Genomic DNA, 18,650 nt, shown 5'->3' with positions numbered 1-18,650 from the left:
ATTATGTTAGTATGTTAGTAACACAGTTAAGTAACACTATCTTCCCCATAGACTTTGTCAGGTCATGAAAACTGATCACATGACCTTGGGACACTGTAGCTGTCATAAATATGAACCACTTGCCAAGCATCGAAATTTTGATCATGTGACCATAGGGATGCTGCAATGGTTATAAGTATGAAAAACGGTCATAAGTCACTTTTTTCAGTATCGATGTAATGTTGGTCACCCAATGTACTATTGTAAGTTGAGAACTACCTGTACAGGACTTGTGTATTGTAAATACAAAGTGATGCTTCTTGCCTCTATAAATTAAATTGTGCTTGAACTGTTTTCCTCATCTTTTTAAAATTAAGCATAGGATTGATATTACTGTAGTCCCATTTTACTAGAGCTCTTAAAAACTGCTGGCATCTATAGAAACATAATCAGTGCAATATTTCAAGACGTAAAAGCTGTGGGAAGAGGATGGGGGAACAGAGGATTGCTATCTTTTAAAGGATTCTTGCTTGCTTTGTAAATATAGAATCAGAGAGATTTATTTACAGAAAAAACAGTGACACCATATCTGATACAGGAGTAATAAATACCTCGGCCACAGAAAGAGAAACGAATACAAAACTAAAAAAATATTAACTATATATCCAATTAAAAAAAGAAAAGCACAGTGCCTTACACCTTTGTGCAATTGCTGGGGAATTTGCTGCGTCAAAGAAGCATATTTCCCTGGCAAAAAGGACTCGACCCCTATCGATTCCAATCGCTTTTAAGGTAGATGTAGTGGCAGAAGCTGGGGCAGCTGGCTCTAAGTTCGAGATTTTGGACCGACTACGGAGTTTCTTCTGGTCGCCAGCCTCTTCGTTCTCTTCTGCCCAGCCAATTGGCAATCGTAACCGCTTTGCTGCTGGCCGGCCAAGTCCCCCCCCCCCCGGTTTCCATCTTTTGTCCCAATTCAGACGGAGGCTAGAACACCCACAATGCACCGGGCTTCTCCCGCCATTTTCTGAGGCAGTGAAGAGTCGTCTGGGGGACTGAGACCTGGGGAGGGGGAGGGGGAGCCGTTTCATAAAGCGCGGAGAGAAAAGCGTAGACTGGCGGGAGTGTGGGGAACAGCTATAATGGAAGGGGGCGAAGTTTCCGATACAGACAGCGATGAGACGATAGTTGAGGGGTCCGTGGTTGAGAGCGACCTGGAAGAAAAAGAGCTTCGTGCAAAAAGGTGACAGTGACTCACGTGGGGGTGTAAAGCGACGCTTGAAAGGTGTCTGCAAAAGCGCTTTGCCAGGACCTTCATTTTTTACATTATCATTCCGCAACTTGGTGCCGCTCATAGGCCGGCCTCCATCATTTCCAGAAAAGCGTGAGGTAGATTTTGGCTCTGGTCGATGGGCGTTTTTACATCAAATGCTTGGGCGGCTGCATTACTCTTGGAGGCCACCTGCCAAATATTCTTAATATTTATAGCCCTAATCAAGGTTTTGTCCAATACAAAATCTCGGGAGAATTGTGGGTTCTGAAGTGTTTTGTACCAAAGCAGAGCGTGTAATAAACCTGTTTGAAGCATTTGTGCACATTATGCCGCCTCTTTATTAATTTCAATTTTAATGCTGATGGACTCTCATAATATAAAAGCTCTCATAACACTGGACAGCTCATAATATAAAAGCAGATTATTTTTTTTTAAATTTGCATTTATATCCCGCCCTTCTCCGAAGACTCAGGGCGGCTTACACTATGTCAAGCAATAGTCTTCATCCATTTGTATAATATATACAAAGTCAACTTATTGCCCCCAACAATCTGGGTCCTCATTTTACCTACCTTATAAAGGATGGAAGGCTGAGTCAACCTTGGGCTTGGTGGGACTTGAACCTGCAGTAATTGCAAGCAGCTGTGTTAATAACAGACTGTCTTAGCAGTCTGAGCCACCAGAGGCCCTTACAAAAATACAAATAAAATAATGAAAATAACAAAATAGACAAATAAAATCAAAATATATAGTATCAAATACCTCTATTGAGCTTCTTTTCCATGTTCAAGGTTTTCATGGGCATAGCTAATGTAAACCTCTCTTGTGTCTTAGTTTACAGGGACAAAGACTAGGTGGCTGAGCTCTGGTTCTTGGGTAGAATATATTCTAGTGAATATAAATACAGCATCACTGACAATATTCATTATCTACAAGATATCATGGCAGTGAAATGAGGTCTAGAGCATTCATTTTTATTTCCTCTCCATTGTTTGTCTAAATCTCAAAACAGGACTTGGGAATTAAAAAGTGCTTTATGCTAAGTATAAGAACTATGTATTAACTAGTCTAAGGGAAACGAATATCATTTGAATAAGCGAAACCACAGGGAAGTCGACAGGTAAAAATAACAGATGTAACTTGATGTCTAAAATCTTGCTCCTTTTTAAAAGATGCATCATACAAAATAAAAAATGTATGGGGTTATCACCTAGTTAACCCGCCATTTAAATATTATTGATCTCTAGATGTCCCTAATTTGATGTCCCTGATACATATAATTAACAGCACCAGGTAGTTAATGAGTAAATGTTCTGTTAATTCCTTCAGTCTTTTTTAATAGAAAGTACAAGATTGTTTTGGTCAAGATTCCTGTCCTATTGTTTTTTCTTTTCTTCCTATATATATGCTTATACCTCCTTATATTTACTCATATATGTGTTTATATACTATATAATCTTTTTGTATGATACCTACATATTGTTGTGACAAAATAAATAAATAAATAAATAAAAAAGATATAAATAGATGAAAAATATCTGCTAACTGAAAAGTATAAAAGGATTCATTGATGTATGTTTGTGAAATAGGACTTGTCAAGGCAGTACTTATTGACTGCTCTGATATTCTTACTGTATTCATGGATCTTTTTAAAAATTTAGTTTGCAAACATTCTTTTGAATATTTAAACATTGTAGAGGAAATGATAATTATGAGTTCATTAATAATTTTTTTTATCGGTTGTATTTTGGCTGATCCAAGCCGATTACTTCCTGAGATAGATAAGAAAAAGTATCTGCCATCCTGTGTTTTGAAACTAAGCAAACAAGTTCAGTATACAGTAATTCAAACATTGGCAGTTGAATAGTATTGTATATTTCATTACACTTTTGAGTAAAGCCAGTTCTCTCATGCCCTTGAGTGGCTTACTGCATATTCAAAACACCTCCATGCAGCAGTATTAGTTTTCTAGCAGTTGCATATCTGACATTTTTTAAAACGTATATCCTGGGCAATCTGTTTTTCTACCTGTTAATTTAGAGTATTTTTCACAATATGTTTAGCTTAGTTAATGACAGTGCACAGTCTACTATGTTACGTTCCTAATTATGGCTCTACATTTACCAGAGACAATTACTATTTCTGTTTACCACAAAACCTGTATTTGTAATCAAGGCTAACTAATTAGAAATGGGGCACTCTGACTTCAGAATAGTGAAGCATCACATGAACATGATTAAAGTATCCGTCCTGTAAGAGAATGTCATCATATATTTTTTAATGGTTTCTTCTCAATGATGGCTGTGGAACAGCTTAATTATCTGCCCTGCTCTTTCCTGATAGGCTTTACAAGAGCTATGACGACCTGGCTATTAAAGAAAGTATTTAGAGACAATGTGAAGGGGGAGAGTGAGATGGTGGCACTTGCAGACAGATTAATTTAGGAGACCCACTTTTTAAAATGGTCTTGAATGGATGTGGGAGATACAACAGAAAAAATAATAATGTTATTCATATGAACAAAATCCGTTTTTTTAGCTCATTGAGAAAAGATAAGGCTGATTTTGGAGTCAGAAATGTACAGTCCTCCCTTCTATCTCCCCAATGTAGTCTAGGTTTCTAGATGTCAGATTGCTGAATTGGTTCTTTGAATACTTTGTTCACTTGTAATAAGTTCACTTGTAATTGCTCCTCTATGAAATATTCTTCTGCTTTAACTATTTTTAAAGATATACTTTGTACAAAGTGTAATAAGTCAGGATGGCAGCCGTTTGAGAACTGGTAAAAACTGGAGCTACCAAAGAAAAGCTGTAGTTGGTAATAAATAGCCTTTATGAAATATTGTAGTTAGTGGTAGCCTCTGTGATATATTGTCCTGCTTTAACTATTTTGATAGATATACTGTCTACAAAGAATCTCTTTGATTGCCCAGATAAGGACTTCAGCCCGTTGAAAATTAGTAAAAATTGAAGTTACCAGAGATAAGTTGTACTTAGTAATAGCTTTTGCTGTCAAGATTTATAACTGAGTTCAGTACTAAATCACAACTGTCTAGATACTACCCCTTAATTCATCATTTGGCTTAACTTGACATAAGTTTCTCAGAGATTCTGTAACGTTAGAATATTTACTGCACTTAAGAACGATACCTTAAATATAACAGTTGCTTGCCTAGTGCAAAAGAAAGGAAGTCAGAATCTTCTGTATTTTTGACTTAACAGGTACTTAGTCAGTCTCATATAGCTTGAAATACAACTGAGATATATTTACATAATCTCTATCTTGGGAACCTTTGGTTGCTGCATTGCCAATTTCAGTCCTTATATGTGTGCTAGAAACTAAAACTAAGATGTGTTCTATATTTTTAGATTCTCTTTAATGGATAAAGATCTGGTAATAGCAAGAGAAACCAGCATTACTTCAGAATTAGCTAATACATATGGAGGTGAGAAGAGATTTTTTTTCTCTTTTATATTTTAAGAAAAGGAAAAAATACAAAATTATTTGTCATGGTGATACCCAGATATTTTACTTTTTTCTCAATCTTAAAATCCATTTTCTTCATCAATTCTGTTTGATCTCCTTTTTGCTACTTTGGTTAACATCATTTTAAAACCTGCTAGTATACCAAATTCTTTTAATGTTCCTGTTAATGTTTCTCTTCCCTTTAGTGGATCCTCCAATCACTAAATAAAATAATCATCAAATGCCCTTAACTTACAAGTTTCTTTTAAATCTTTACTTCCACAATTCTCTACATCTTGTCTTATATGCACATACATACATATCCACACACAGAGAGAGATATTTTACAAAGTTATCTCCATTGACAATTATTTGTGCTTTCTGTGAAGTGTAAACCAATCTTGCATATTTTATAATACTCTCTTCAAAATTCATATCTTCGAAAACTATTATTAACAGCTTTCCTACATCTAACAAAATCAGTGGGACTACTTTCAGTCTGTCAGCCAAAATAATATGTTTCCTTTTACAGAACAAAGTCAAATCTTAGTTCTCCTTAGATATTACGCTATATTAGCATCTTTTGAGCTGTCTGGCAAGTAAAACAGAATTCATGGTATTTTGTAAGGATCTGGTAAGAAGCTAGTAAACACCTTCCCTCTTCTTATTCTTCTTATTCTTCACAAACTTCCCTGATTGTATTCCCCTCCCTTATTCCCATTCGTAACTTCTTACTGTTTGCCTATAATCTTTGGTAAATTTTGTTTCTTTAAATATTTGTCTATTTTCTTCAGGGAAATTTCTTTTCCTTTATGCATTTTGCATAATATTGATGAAATACTTTTTGCATATCTACACTATCTGTTGTTATAGTATCTCCTCTTGTAATTTCAGTATTTATTTATTTTTTGTAATTTGCATGTAAACCATTTACTTGGTTTATTTTCAAGCCCATAATTTTTTTATTTTGCATAATTCATCTTTCATTTCTCTTAGGATCCTTTAACATAGCTAATTGTTACTGTAGATACTTAATTTGTTGAAAGATACTTATTTTCTCTTAAAGTCTTCGATTCCTTTTCTTTTTATCTTTCTATTTAGTAGCTTATGTTTTCTTTTGCCTCTTTGTTGAGTTCTTAAAACAGATTTATAAGAAATTGAAAAATAATTTATGGGAATGTGAAAGTCCTAGGTAAAATTTAATCTAAATCTAAAAATTTTCCATACCGGTTCTGTGGGTGTGGCTTAATTGGGTGGCTTGGTGACTAGGTGGGCGTGGCCAATAACAATAAATAATAAAAATAACAAAGTATACAAAACAATATGAGGTACCAAAAACCAACTTTCACACTTTACATACACAAAACACAATGCAGCTGACTCACACACAATGTAAAAGCAGCTGCACTTCACCCAAAATGGCCCCTGCAACAAGCAGGAACCTCACACAGCCACAAAAAGCTCAAAAACCAACTTTCACACTTTACACACACACACATCACAACTGACTCACACACAATCCACAAAATGCCACATACAGCTTTGTGAGATTTTGTGTATTTGTGTAGTTAGAGTGAAACACTACAGAAACTCACCAAATCTCAGAAAGCTGCACAAATATTTTATGATTTTATTTAATTTATATTTTTAGATAAAAGCAGTTAAATTTAAAACTTCCTTTTAAATTTAGACGTAGCAATTTAAAGTTAATTGCTATGTCTAAAAAAAACCCTTTTTAAACAAATCCCAGTAGGGATTTTTGCTACTGATTCTCCAAACTACCCGCCTCTATCACTACCAGATCGCGTGATCTGGTCCGAACCGGGAGCATTTTACCCCTGGTATTAATTTAGGATTTCCTATACACGAAACTGATCATTCTCATCACATGTCCTCATCATTTTTCAGAAACATGCATTTTTTTCTCTTTCTGCAGTTACACAAGCTGTGTGGATGTAATGAGGCAAAGCTAAGCCTTTTTATTGCCATGTGCCATAAGCAGTATGCAGATGCATATATATGGCAACATTTTTGTTGTCTTGTTTCAATGAAGCAGTTTATTACTGCATCAAATATCCCTTTGACTAGTCTCCTCTCCATAATAATGAAAGATACTTATGCATCAGAAAGTTCTTTAGGGCTGCAATTCTATGCACATTTCATTAAATGCAAGTCCCATTAAAAAGAAGAATTTACTCATGAGGTCATACATAAGATCATATCATGCAATCAGAACTTTAAAAAACTGCTTTACATAACTAAAAATGTTCTGTGGTAAACTCCAGAGTTGCTGTGACAACATATACACAATCTATTATTCTTATTAAAGTCTTATCTATATGTATCAGTATTAACAAACTGTATTGTAAAGATATACAAGTGGTTAAAGTGTAACATCTGTTCTATTTATTTCATTTATTTAATCAATTTATATAGCTATCTTGCATCTGTTATTATGTCATAATGAGAGGTTACAGAGGTAATGGTCATAATTGATTGAAAACTTTTTCAGGTTGTTAGAATTGTAAGATTTTGATTTATGTGACAGTGTTACCATGCTTCTATTAATTATTTTCACCTCTAATCATAGAAAAGCTTTCTCCAAACATTCCATTTAATAGCATCAAATTCCACGTCCAGAAACAACTGGGACTATTTAATCTGGTATGTAAGATTTATTGTGCTGATGATTATTCAAATAATATTTTAAAATCTTGAGTTTAAGAATGATTTTTATCTCGTATTAGGTAGGAATAATTAGATAGGTGCAGTTATAAAAAACAGATGCATTGTAGGATCTTGTGTTAACACAGAACTTAATGTTAACCGCTTCAATCTTGATTGCAGAAAATATGATTTTTGTAACAGAGTTGTTAACGCTTGGAACACACTGCCTGACTCTGTGGTCTCTTCTCAAACTCCCAAAAGCTTTAACCAAAAACTGTCTACCATTGACTTCACCCCATTCCTAAGAGAACTATAAGGGGCATGCATAAGAGCACAAAAGTGCCTACTGTTCCTGTCCTAATGTTTCCTTTCATTATATCAAATTAATACAATTATTACATACTTTTGCTCATACATATGCTTATATGATATTCTGTTGATTTATGTTGATTCTTGTGTATACTGTTGTGACAAAACAAAAAAATAAAAAATACCCTGTATTAAAATATAGAGCTAAAAGCATGGTAATTTAATGAGGTGTTTAACTTCTTATCTTGCTTCTAATGCTATGATGAAAATCTTTTTACCTTACTGATGAAAGTAAAAAAAGATTATTTCTGTGTATTGTGACCCTATATTTTTAGTAACTTGAGAATGGAAAAGTGTTTAGAATGAACAGAACATCCCACAGAATGTCTTTGGAAGGATGGAAAAAATCTGTCTACAGAAATTAGCCATATATTTTTTTCATCAAGCATATCGCATGAAAAAGATGTTTAAATACATTCATACATGAATAAAAAAATTGCAGTGCATCAAAATAATCTGCCTGTTTTATGAGTCAAATGTTAATCTATATTATAGCAATATGTAAAATGTGGACTTATTTATTTCCAGTAAAACTTCCAAAACTTTTATTTTCCCCATTTTGATTACTGTTTATTTATTAGGCAGTTGTGTATTTTGCTAAAACAAGTAGAAAGCTAGCTTCAATATTTTCTTAGTTTAAATATATTTATATATAATTTTATTAGCTAAAATTAAATATACTAGGAATAAAATATTACAAAGCATGCTATAAATATTATATATGTTACACTGAGGTAAAATACAAAGATTTTGTTCAATAAAAATTAATAGTATAACTACATAGGTACATAAAATAGCAACATAAAGATATTTTTCTATTTTTGAAAAATAGGAAATAGAAACTTGTGTGCACTGAAGATATAAGAGGTATAAATTTGGATCATGAATATTATCAATATAATATAATTTTTCATATTAGATTCCACGTAAGTGTGGCTTAGCTGGGAATTAATTTATAGAGAAGCCTTGATCCTATGTTTTTTAAGCAAATATGTATATAATTTAATGACTTATTCTAACTGAGTTTTAGACAAGGTATCAACTTAAATTGCAGACATATCCTATGAAATATGCAGTTCATTTATTGCTTATACTAAAGCTGAAAAGTTAATTGAAATAACTTTCACTGGTTTCAGTATAATTTACTGTTATATAAGTGTCAGTGGGATTGTTAATTTATTATTTATTGTTTTCTGAACTAATTTGTTTTTATTCTTCCAGCCATATCAAGAGATTAATGAAAAGGAAGCATCTCAATCTCTGCTCCCGTAAATACAATATCTCTGAGAACTGTAACTGATTTTGCAAATGCTCAGTTGCCACCTATGTTGTTAATGGGTTGTAGCATCCAGCTAAGAAGTAGCACCATTGATCTGTCTCTCTCTGTTCCTCTTTGTATATAGAATTTATAGTATGTTCTCACTGTATAAGAATGGGGGTGGTGTTCTGGTTTAGACCTTTAGACATGCTGTACTTTATATCATGGAGCACTAAAAGTTATAATAAACTTGAATATAAACAATAATAGGTGTACACATGTCTATACATTCTGATATTCAAATCTTCTGTATCTGGAAGTAGATATTATCTCGAGGCCATACGATATATGTTTTAAAGTGGATGTAGAACGGGGATATAGAAGGGCTGGAAGTTCCGTGGCCCATAAAATATCATAAACTCAACTCAGTAACTTCCCTTTTCCCTTTTTCTTCCTTTCACTTTCTCCTTCATTTATTGCTTGATCCTGCCTGCAGTAACTATCTTTTACTACTACCCTTCAGCAGTTGCTATTTAGTCTGTTTTTAATAAAATAAGTGAAACCAGATGTTGTTCTGGGAAGTTGATAAGCACGTCAAGAAAGCAATAAGTGTTGATATTCTCTTCCCCACCCCCCTGTCTTGTAATTAGAGGCTGTCTACCCTTGATCATGGAATTTTAATGAGTAGACATTGCTTAATTTGATAATAGAGAAAATATGTTGACATTAAGTAAGAAAATAAAGGCAATAGTTCCTATAGATGCATGATTAGATGCATAATTATCTCCACTCTGCATATAATTATATATAAAGTCTTGAGTTTTAAGATCTAAAATCATTGCAAATTTTAGTTTACTTTAATCAGACTTTTTTAAAAAAATCTAGGATTGAATTAAACAATGCTGTCAATGCCAAAAATATTGGTCAACTTGATTGTGTATCAGCAGCAACTGTTCATGGAGAATATAAATGCATTGGTATGTTTTTACAATGAAGTTTTAACATGACTGTAGGTATTATGTGCCTACACAGAACAGAAATTATATAAAAGTGGGAATGTGTATTTGTTTTGAAGCACAATATAACAAAATAAGAAATTATGTTTTATTTACTTATTTATTTATAAAATTTATTTGCCTCCCATCTTGTACCCAGTGGCTCTGGGTGGCTTTTAACATTAAAATCCATTATGAAAACATAGCAAATAAAAAAATCTAACAGGTAAAATTAAGGAGACAAGATAGTAAAGATGGAAACTGGATACATGGGGGTAGAGGGGAGCCTGGGAGGGAGATGGCAATTGAATTTTATCTAGTCAACTACCTCCAGTATGAAGATCCCCCATTGGATCCCCCAGCCATCTGGCAGAGCCAGGAATTGAGGCGCTTTCAAAACATCAGAAGGATGGGAGTCATCTCACCTCAGGGATGTTCCAGAGGGCAAGAGCCATGGCAGAGGAGGGTCTTCTTCTGGATTCTGCCAGCTGAAATTCCTTGACTGACAGGATCCTCAGTATGCCCCCCTCTGTTACTTTGACAGTTGAAATTTTAGAAATTGTGTTATAGATGGTGTTCTGTTCTACTTTCAGAAAAATAAAAAGTTGTATTATATATTGAATTCAACTATGTATTTTTCAGAAAGATCTTTAATTACAGTTGGACTTGGACTTCCTGAGTTAAAGAAACAGTGGTGGATAATAAAAATCCATCTTCACCCTGGATTTGAAATAACGCGGAAAGCAAATGAAATCTTAGGTTTTAAAAATATTTTTAAAAATAATATAATAATAAAATCTAAAGTAGTCTTACTCAGAGAAGTTTAAAGTATTCTTGTTCGATATTTTTCTAGGTTTAGAATCTAAAATCCCCGGAGTTCCCGAGATGTCACACCAAAATGTAGGTCTGTTAATGGTTCTTTGCTTGTAAATATGTAATTACATTTGCATTGTTCAACTAAACATTTATAAATTAGTACAAATCTTTAATTGAAAAACAATATTTTTACACAGACCAGAGGCATCCTATAAGTCACGTAACATAGTGCCTAGTAAAATAGAATTTTACTTTTTTTTTTTTTTTGGTCACAACATTATAGACAAGCACATATAATGAAAGAAAACAATAGGACAGGAACGGTAGGCACTTTTGTGCACTTATGCACGCCCCTTATAGTCCTCTTAGGAATGGGGTGAAGTCAATGGTAGACAGTTTTTGGTTAAAGCTTTTGCGAATTTGAGAAGAGACCACAGTCAGTGTTTTTTTTTCTTTTATATATATATATATATATATATATATATATATATATATATATATATATATATATATATTTTCTGAGGTTTTCAGGTGTTTGTATGTAGGTCTTTGGTTATTCGGGTTTTCTCCCGTAAAATTGGAAGTGTCTTGACGTTTGAAGTCTCATTCGTCATCTTCAGGCTTCAGAAGCACGGCTGAAGCCTGAAGATGACGAATGAGACTTCAAAACGTCGCCAAGACACTTCCAATTTTACACGTGAGAAAACCCGAACAACCAAAGACCTATATATATATATATATATATATATATATATATATATATATATATATATATATATATATATATATATATATATATATATATATATTTTCTGAGGTTTTCGCGGGTGTTTGTATGTAGGTCTTTGGTTATTCGGGTTTTCTCCCGCGTAAAATTGGAAGTGTCTTGGCAACGTTTCGGGCTCCCACCCAATCAGTTCAAACCCCCACTAGCAGTTAAAAAGGAGGAAACAGCTGCAATCACACATTGCTCCCAGAAGCACGAAGCTGAAGCCTGAAGATGACAAATGAGACTTCGTCGAAACGTCGCCAAGACACTTCCAATTTTATGCGGAAGAAAACCCGAATAACCAAAGACCTACATACAAACACCCGCGAAAACCTCAGAAAACAAATATTGCACCTCTACGGGGAGGAAATCCACCATCTGACCAGGACCTATGAAAAACTAGAAGCCCAAAGAGCTTCCATTTTATGTGACCTTGCATTCCTACGAAACTGCCGAGATCAAAATTTAATCCCCACATGCTTCCAATTGAAATTCCACTCCAACTCTGCAGCCGCCAAACGCATCCTAAAAAGAACAGAATTGGCCCTAATCAGAAATGAACTTCACACAAAAAGATTCCTCCTAGATCAAATCAACAAAGATCTCCTCACACTTCACCTCAAACTCAGCAACAAGATCCACCCTGCACTTTGGGACAAATGCAAACAACTCGCCGTCTGGAGAGCCGAAACACAGACCACCCTCAAGACAGACACACACACCAACAAACTCCGAAGACTACAAGAACGCCAGAAACAAACCCCTCCACCCTCACAGCCACACATGAAACAAACAGTGCATAACATCTCAGATAGGATCCTCACCAAAGCTGAAATCGATGTCCTTTCCAAAGAATTCAACTTTGCAGTCACTCCCAAATACATCCCCACTGAAACCATTATATGCGGAGTTGAAACCAGCCTGACCAAAATCAACCCCGATGACGCTAACAAAATCAGACTCGAAATCACCAACATCCTCTGCAGCAGCAAGCCACCCAAAAGCAACTTACCCAAAGAGGAACAGACAGCACTACTTAACCTGAAAAAGATACCAGCATAATAATCCTACCAGCAGACAAGGGAACGCCACGGTGGTTATGAACACATCTGACTACCAAACCAAATTAACCAACCTACTCCAAGACCCTGCATACAAGCCCCTAAAACAGACCCCACCACCTACCTAGAAAACCACTAGATCCAAAATAAAAGCCTCCCCATCAGCGAAGAAATCCAACAAAGAATCATTCCCAGAGAGAAATCATCCAGATGCCCTAAGCTCTACGGCCTTCCCAAGATACACAAAGAAGGAACCCCACTCAGACCCATAGTCAGCTCCATAGGCTCACCTCTACAAAACCTAGCCAAATTTCTCGCCAAACAACTACAGCCCTATGCAGAATCCATCGCCTCACACGTAAAAAACTCATTCCAGTTCATAGAGATCATAAAGAAACAAAACTTACAGCCCAGCGACCTACTCGTGAGCTTTGATGTCATATCCCTCTTCACCCAAGTGCCAATCAAAGAAGCCTTGACAGCTATCCAAAACAAATATAACCCCCCCAAGCACATCCTAGATCTGACCAACCACTGCCTATCCAACACATACTTCATCTATAACGGACAAAAATACAAACAAATAGAAGGCGCACCCATGGGATCACCCCCTCACCTGTCATTGCCAACCTCTACATGGAACACTTTGAAACCCAAGCACTAGAAAAATCTGATCACAAACCCAAACTCTGGCTCAGATACGTAGACGACACCTTCATAATCTGGCCACACGGGAAAGAAAAACTTGACAACTTCCTCACACACCTCAATAGCCTACACCCCAAAATACAGTTCACCATGGAAACAGAAGTTAACAACCAACTTCCCTTCCTAGATGTCTTAGTCTACAAGAAACCCAATGGCTCCCTAGGACACACCATCTACCAGAAGAAAACACACACAAACCGCTATCTGCATGCACTCTCACACCACCACCCAGCACAGATCAACTCCGTAGCCAAGACACTCATCTCTAGAACAAAATGCTTAGCTGACGAACAACACCTAAAAACCGAACTACACACTCTCACAAACGTACTAACATCCAATGGATTCCAGAGAAATAAGATTACCAAACTAATCCAAAAAGGACCCCCCACTAAAACCCAAGACAGAGAGCAAGAAAATGGCACAGCCCTCCTCCCATATATAAAAGGCACCACAGACAGAATCAGCAAGATCCTCCACAAACATAACATCAAGACAGCATTCTGCACAAACCAAAAAATATCCACCATCCTAAGAAACCCCAAAGACAAAATTGAGTTAGAAAATCAAGGAGTATATGAAATCCCATGCACCGCCTGCCCCACCACATACATTGGACAAACCAACAGAAGAATAAGTGCACGCATTGAAGAACACAAGAACTCATTCAAAAAAGAGGAACCAACTTCTTCCCTGGTCCAACACTTTAAAGTCACAGGACACAATATTGACTTTAAAAAGACCAGAACTATCGCCAAAACTGAACACTTTAACAACAGAATAATCAGAGAAGCCATCGAGATAGAAAAACGCCCACACAGCATGAACAAACGAGATGATACCTCCCGCCTACCAGCCATTTGGAAACCCGCCCTTATTGACAAACGAGTCCCTAACACGAGGAATGACACCAGACCCACACTCACGAGGTCCACACAGGATGTCACCACCACACATCCACCCAGAAAGCAGACCCAAACCCACACTGATCAGGAAGCACGACCAAGGACCAGAAGCCAGACCGCAGCTGCAACATTAGCCATTTCAAACCCCTCCAATCCATACATGCAGCAGACTGACACCCACTACGAAGATGTAGCACGACCACGAACACGAAGCCAAACAGCAGCAGTGCAGCTCACCAGCTCAAATCCCCCTGCAACTCAGACTAATTTGAGTACAACCAAGCCCCCACCCAAACAGGACATACCCCCATCCAATCAGAGCACAAACCCCCCCCCATCCAATCAGAGCACAGCCAAGCTCCCACCCAATCAGTTCAAACCCCCACTAGCAGTTAAAAAGGAAGAAACAGCTGCAATCACACATTGCTCCCAGAAGCACGAAGCTGAAGCCTGAAGATGACGAATGAGACTTCGACGAAACGTCGCCAAGACACTTCCAATTTTACGCGGGAGAAAACCCGAATAACCAAAGACCTACATATATATATATATATATATATATATATATGCTTATACCGCCTAATATTTCCTCATATATAGTTTATATACTATATAATCTTTTTGTGTGATGCTTATATATATTGTTGTGACAAATAAAATAAATAAGTGTGTTCCAAGCGTTAACAACTCTGTTACAAAAGTCATATTTTCTGCAATCAAGATTGAAGCGGTTAATATTAAGTTTGAATCTATTGTTTGCTCTTGTATTATTGCGATTGAAGCTGAAGTAGTCTTTAACAGGAAGGACTTTGCAATAGATGATTCTGTGTGTTAAACACAGGTCATGTTGGAGTCGGCGGAGTTCTAAGTTTTCTAATCCCAGGATTTCAAGTCTGGAGGTATAAGGTATTTTGTTGTTTACAGAGCAGCAGAGAACTCTTCTTGTAAAATATTTCTGGACTCGTTCAATTGTATTAATGTCAGAGATGTGGTATGGGTTCCTTTTGAAGCAATGTTTTGAAGTTTTATATACTGCTACAAATTGTAACACATTGAAACCATCAAGTAATCCATTTGGCCATTAAAATAAACTTGTGTAATTTTCTAAAATCCTTCCATTGCTCTTGTTATACTGGATTAGCATAAAAATGTACAACTGACATCATCATCCAAAGTTTGCACTGTGACACAAAATAATAAATATGTCATACTTATGGATATAATACAAACTATAGAACTTTCTAAATGAAAAACCCATTAGTATATGATTTCAGCACAAAGAACTTTGAAAATATTAATTGGAAATACTGTAATTAATAGAGTTACAATGTAAATTATAGCTGTTACTACAACTTTTTAAAATCTAGGCACTGTTGCCAAACAACTATTTTAGGGCGATCTACAAATTAATAACCTGGTTCCAAAGGGTAAAAATTGTGCAAAAAAAAGAAAAAAGGTCTAGTGAAGCAAATTTTCAGATCCAAAATATTTGAGATTACTTATTCAGTTTACCCATACTTAGCAGATTTGAAGTTTTTACTCGAAGAAATACATTGCACAACAAAATTCATCCCCATTTCCTTTAAATTCCAAGGATAAAAGTATTTTTTTTTTATGTACAAGACAGCAATTTTATGTGTCATATATGCTAGAAGACATTGAAGAAAAAGGAGTAAGGCTCTTTGCAAATATTCACAACTGCTGCCACATACCAGGCTTATTAAAAGTTAAAAGAAGCTGCCAATGATATCTCAACTATACTTTATATCTATCAAAAAAATGCTAGACTCAAAAATTGTTCTGTTAAATGGGCAGTAAAACAAACTGGATTTTCAAGGTTTCATATATCTATTTAATGAGTACCCAGATTTTTATTTCTAACTTTTAGTACATGTTTCCTATTCCGCCCCCCCACAAGAACTTTAGTGTAGTCCAATATAATAAAGGGACATTAGATACTTTGCCCTGTTTGGAATTATATATTTAAATTAATTAAGATATTGATATTAAAGAATTAGATGCACTTATCAAACTGCCTTATGGGAATCGCTCTCTTTAGAAAAATTATGTTAAGAATGAAATGATTATTTTTGTAGATATGATGGATGAAATCTTAGATAATCTTCCATAATTTCTCAGAGTTGTCAATTAAAGATCATAAATAGAAACTACTGAAAATTTTAGGTCATTGTGTTGTGACAGCATAAAATGTTTTGTAAAAAAACATCCTTAATTACCATTACATTAACTTGTATTGAATGTGTTCAAAATGGTAATAAAAATGATAAAATACCAAAAAGTAATTAAATTTATACTAAATAATACCTTTATACAAATAATGTGAGTTCTTTTTTATTGTAACTATGACATTTTAATTTTATTTTCAGGATGATTCTCTAGAAGAAAATCTTCCCTCAAATATGAATGCAGTAAAGTCATTCTCAAATGATGTGCCAAAATACCCAGAAACATCAATGGCTTTCCAAAGTGTTGGAATGATCAGTGGCAAAAGTGATGCAGCAGATAACGATCGGTTTCATGAAGCAATAGCATCTAATGAGACAATAAATAGTATGGCAACTAAAATGTTTCGAGTGAAACATGTAATAAAACCACTTGATGAATTTGAAACCAACCAAATGTCTGACATGTTAGAGTATCAGAATAATAATTTTTCTATAGATACAACTGTAAATGAGGAGAGTAATACTTTGCCAGAAGAACTTCTCACAGCTCTAAACACTTTGACAGAAGCTATAGTAGCAGTAGAAGACAGAACTGGATCAAGCACAACACAGAAGCAACTAACACCCGAACAGGCAGATGATGATACCACAGAAATAATAGAAACAGATTTGAAATCTCATTGTCATTCGCAATGCCGTGAAGAACCAGAAGCTTTAATGATAGCCAAGATGTCATGCACTTCAGGCGAACACGTATGTAAATACATACATATATACAGAGAGAGAGTGAGTGTATTAATAGGAAACATTTTTTCAGCTATGTTCATAAGTTTATATTCTTAGATCAGTAATGTATGTTTTAATTGATGTTCAATTTTTTTAAAAAATATATCTTGTTATCTCAGAGTTTCTGGCTAAATCTGGTTTTTTTTTCCAGATCCCCCCTTGGGTTGTTTCAAAATGTTTCTTGCTGGTTGGGAATTTAGTCTCCATCTTCTCTCATAAACTGAAGGGTTGAGAAAGGACAGAGAAGGAAAATGCATAAGCAATATGCTCACTGAACTGTCAGAGTCATTCATTTAAATTAAATGTGCTAAAGTTATTCTATATGCCCTGGTTCCTTTTTATTAATTTTGCCACGTACTTGGAAAAATTGCAAGTTATCCCCGTAAGTCACTCCTCCTCCTTTTTCTCCTGAAGATCTTCACTATACAATATGAAATCCCTGGGCTCTTATTCCATGTCACCACTGTCCGTCTGTACTCCATTCCATGTGCCCACCATACCTCCCTATCTGTCTTTGTTCTACAGCAACTGCCTGCAGCTTTCCCCACAACACCTACAAACACACACCATCCTCCTTACCTGCGAGTTTTGCCTCTTCCCACTTTATGACTTGCACCGTTCTGAGATTACAACACCTGTCAGGATTGCAGTCACTGAGGAATGCATTCATGCATTCAAACAACACCTGTCAGGATTGCAATCACTGAGGAATGCATTCATATGATGCCACCATTTACAAATGCATCACTTAGCAATGGCAATCCCAAACACAAATGCCATAATAACCTGAGGACCTCATATTTAAAATTTGGTAAAGTCATGTTTTTAAAATCTGCTTATGCATACACAAATTTGAAATCAAAGTGTTTTAAAGACTTTTCCATTATATTAATTATTTTCCCCAAAGCTTTGATCTAAAATATCGTGAATAGATTTCTAAAGTAGCATAATAATACAGGTAGTCCTCAAGTTATGACCACAATTGAGCCCAAAATTTATTAACAAAATACAAAGTATCATGTTAATAATATTTGTCCCATTTTATGGCTTTTCTTGCCACAGTTGTTAAGTGAATCATTCCGTTTGTTAAGTTAGTAACATGTTTAGTGAATCTGGATTCCCCATTGACTTCGCTTGTCAGAAGGTTGCAAAAGTTCAGGACACATGACCTCAGGACACAGCAACTGTTGTAAATTTGAATCAGTTGCCAACCATCAGAATTTTGAACATGTGACCAAGAGGATGCTGCAGCGGTTGTAAGTGTGAAAAATGGTCTTAAGTCACTTTTTTCAGTACTATGGTAATTTTGAACGGTCACTAAATGAACTGTTATAAATCAAGGATTACCTGTATAGTGAATTATACTATATATCCCTTTGTTTTCCAAAGCTAGAATATAGTTGGAATTGAAGAGGC

General features: G+C 35.3%; 2 protein-coding genes across 2 annotated transcripts; both read left to right on the top strand.

Annotated features, from left to right (window-relative positions):
* The first annotated feature begins 1,043 nt into the window (after positions 1 to 1,043).
* ANKRD31 (ankyrin repeat domain 31) lies at positions 1,044 to 9,993 on the top strand. The gene is made up of 4 exons (XM_058173394.1): positions 1,044 to 1,219; positions 4,618 to 4,694; positions 7,305 to 7,378; positions 8,972 to 9,993. The coding sequence occupies exons 1-4, from the start codon at positions 1,119 to 1,121 to the stop codon at positions 9,020 to 9,022; spliced, it is 303 nt and encodes a 100-aa protein (XP_058029377.1). The 5' UTR covers positions 1,044 to 1,118; the 3' UTR covers positions 9,023 to 9,993.
* Positions 9,994 to 10,861: 868 nt separating this feature from the next.
* Positions 10,862 to 17,423, top strand: LOC131189486 (uncharacterized). The gene is made up of 2 exons (XM_058165575.1): positions 10,862 to 10,903; positions 16,650 to 17,423. The coding sequence occupies exons 1-2, from the start codon at positions 10,889 to 10,891 to the stop codon at positions 17,289 to 17,291; spliced, it is 657 nt and encodes a 218-aa protein (XP_058021558.1). The 5' UTR covers positions 10,862 to 10,888; the 3' UTR covers positions 17,292 to 17,423.
* The last annotated feature ends 1,227 nt before the right edge of the window (positions 17,424 to 18,650 follow it).

The sequence above is a fragment of the Ahaetulla prasina genome, chromosome 2 (assembly GCF_028640845.1).
Source record: "Ahaetulla prasina isolate Xishuangbanna chromosome 2, ASM2864084v1, whole genome shotgun sequence".
In the NCBI taxonomy this organism is placed as follows: domain Eukaryota; kingdom Metazoa; phylum Chordata; class Lepidosauria; order Squamata; family Colubridae; genus Ahaetulla; species Ahaetulla prasina.
This window is presented reverse-complemented; position numbering and strand designations above follow the sequence as displayed.

Excerpts from the sequence above, each read along its gene's own strand:
- ANKRD31 (XM_058173394.1), top strand. The coding sequence starts at position 1,119 with ATGGAAGGGGGCGAAGTTTCCGATACAGACAGCGATGAGACGATAGTT. Across the intron at positions 4,695-7,304 it reads ATTAGCTAATACATATGGAG|AAAAGCTTTCTCCAAACATT; the intron begins GTGAGAAGAGAT and ends CTCTAATCATAG. Across the intron at positions 7,379-8,971 it reads AACTGGGACTATTTAATCTG|CCATATCAAGAGATTAATGA; the intron begins GTATGTAAGATT and ends TTATTCTTCCAG.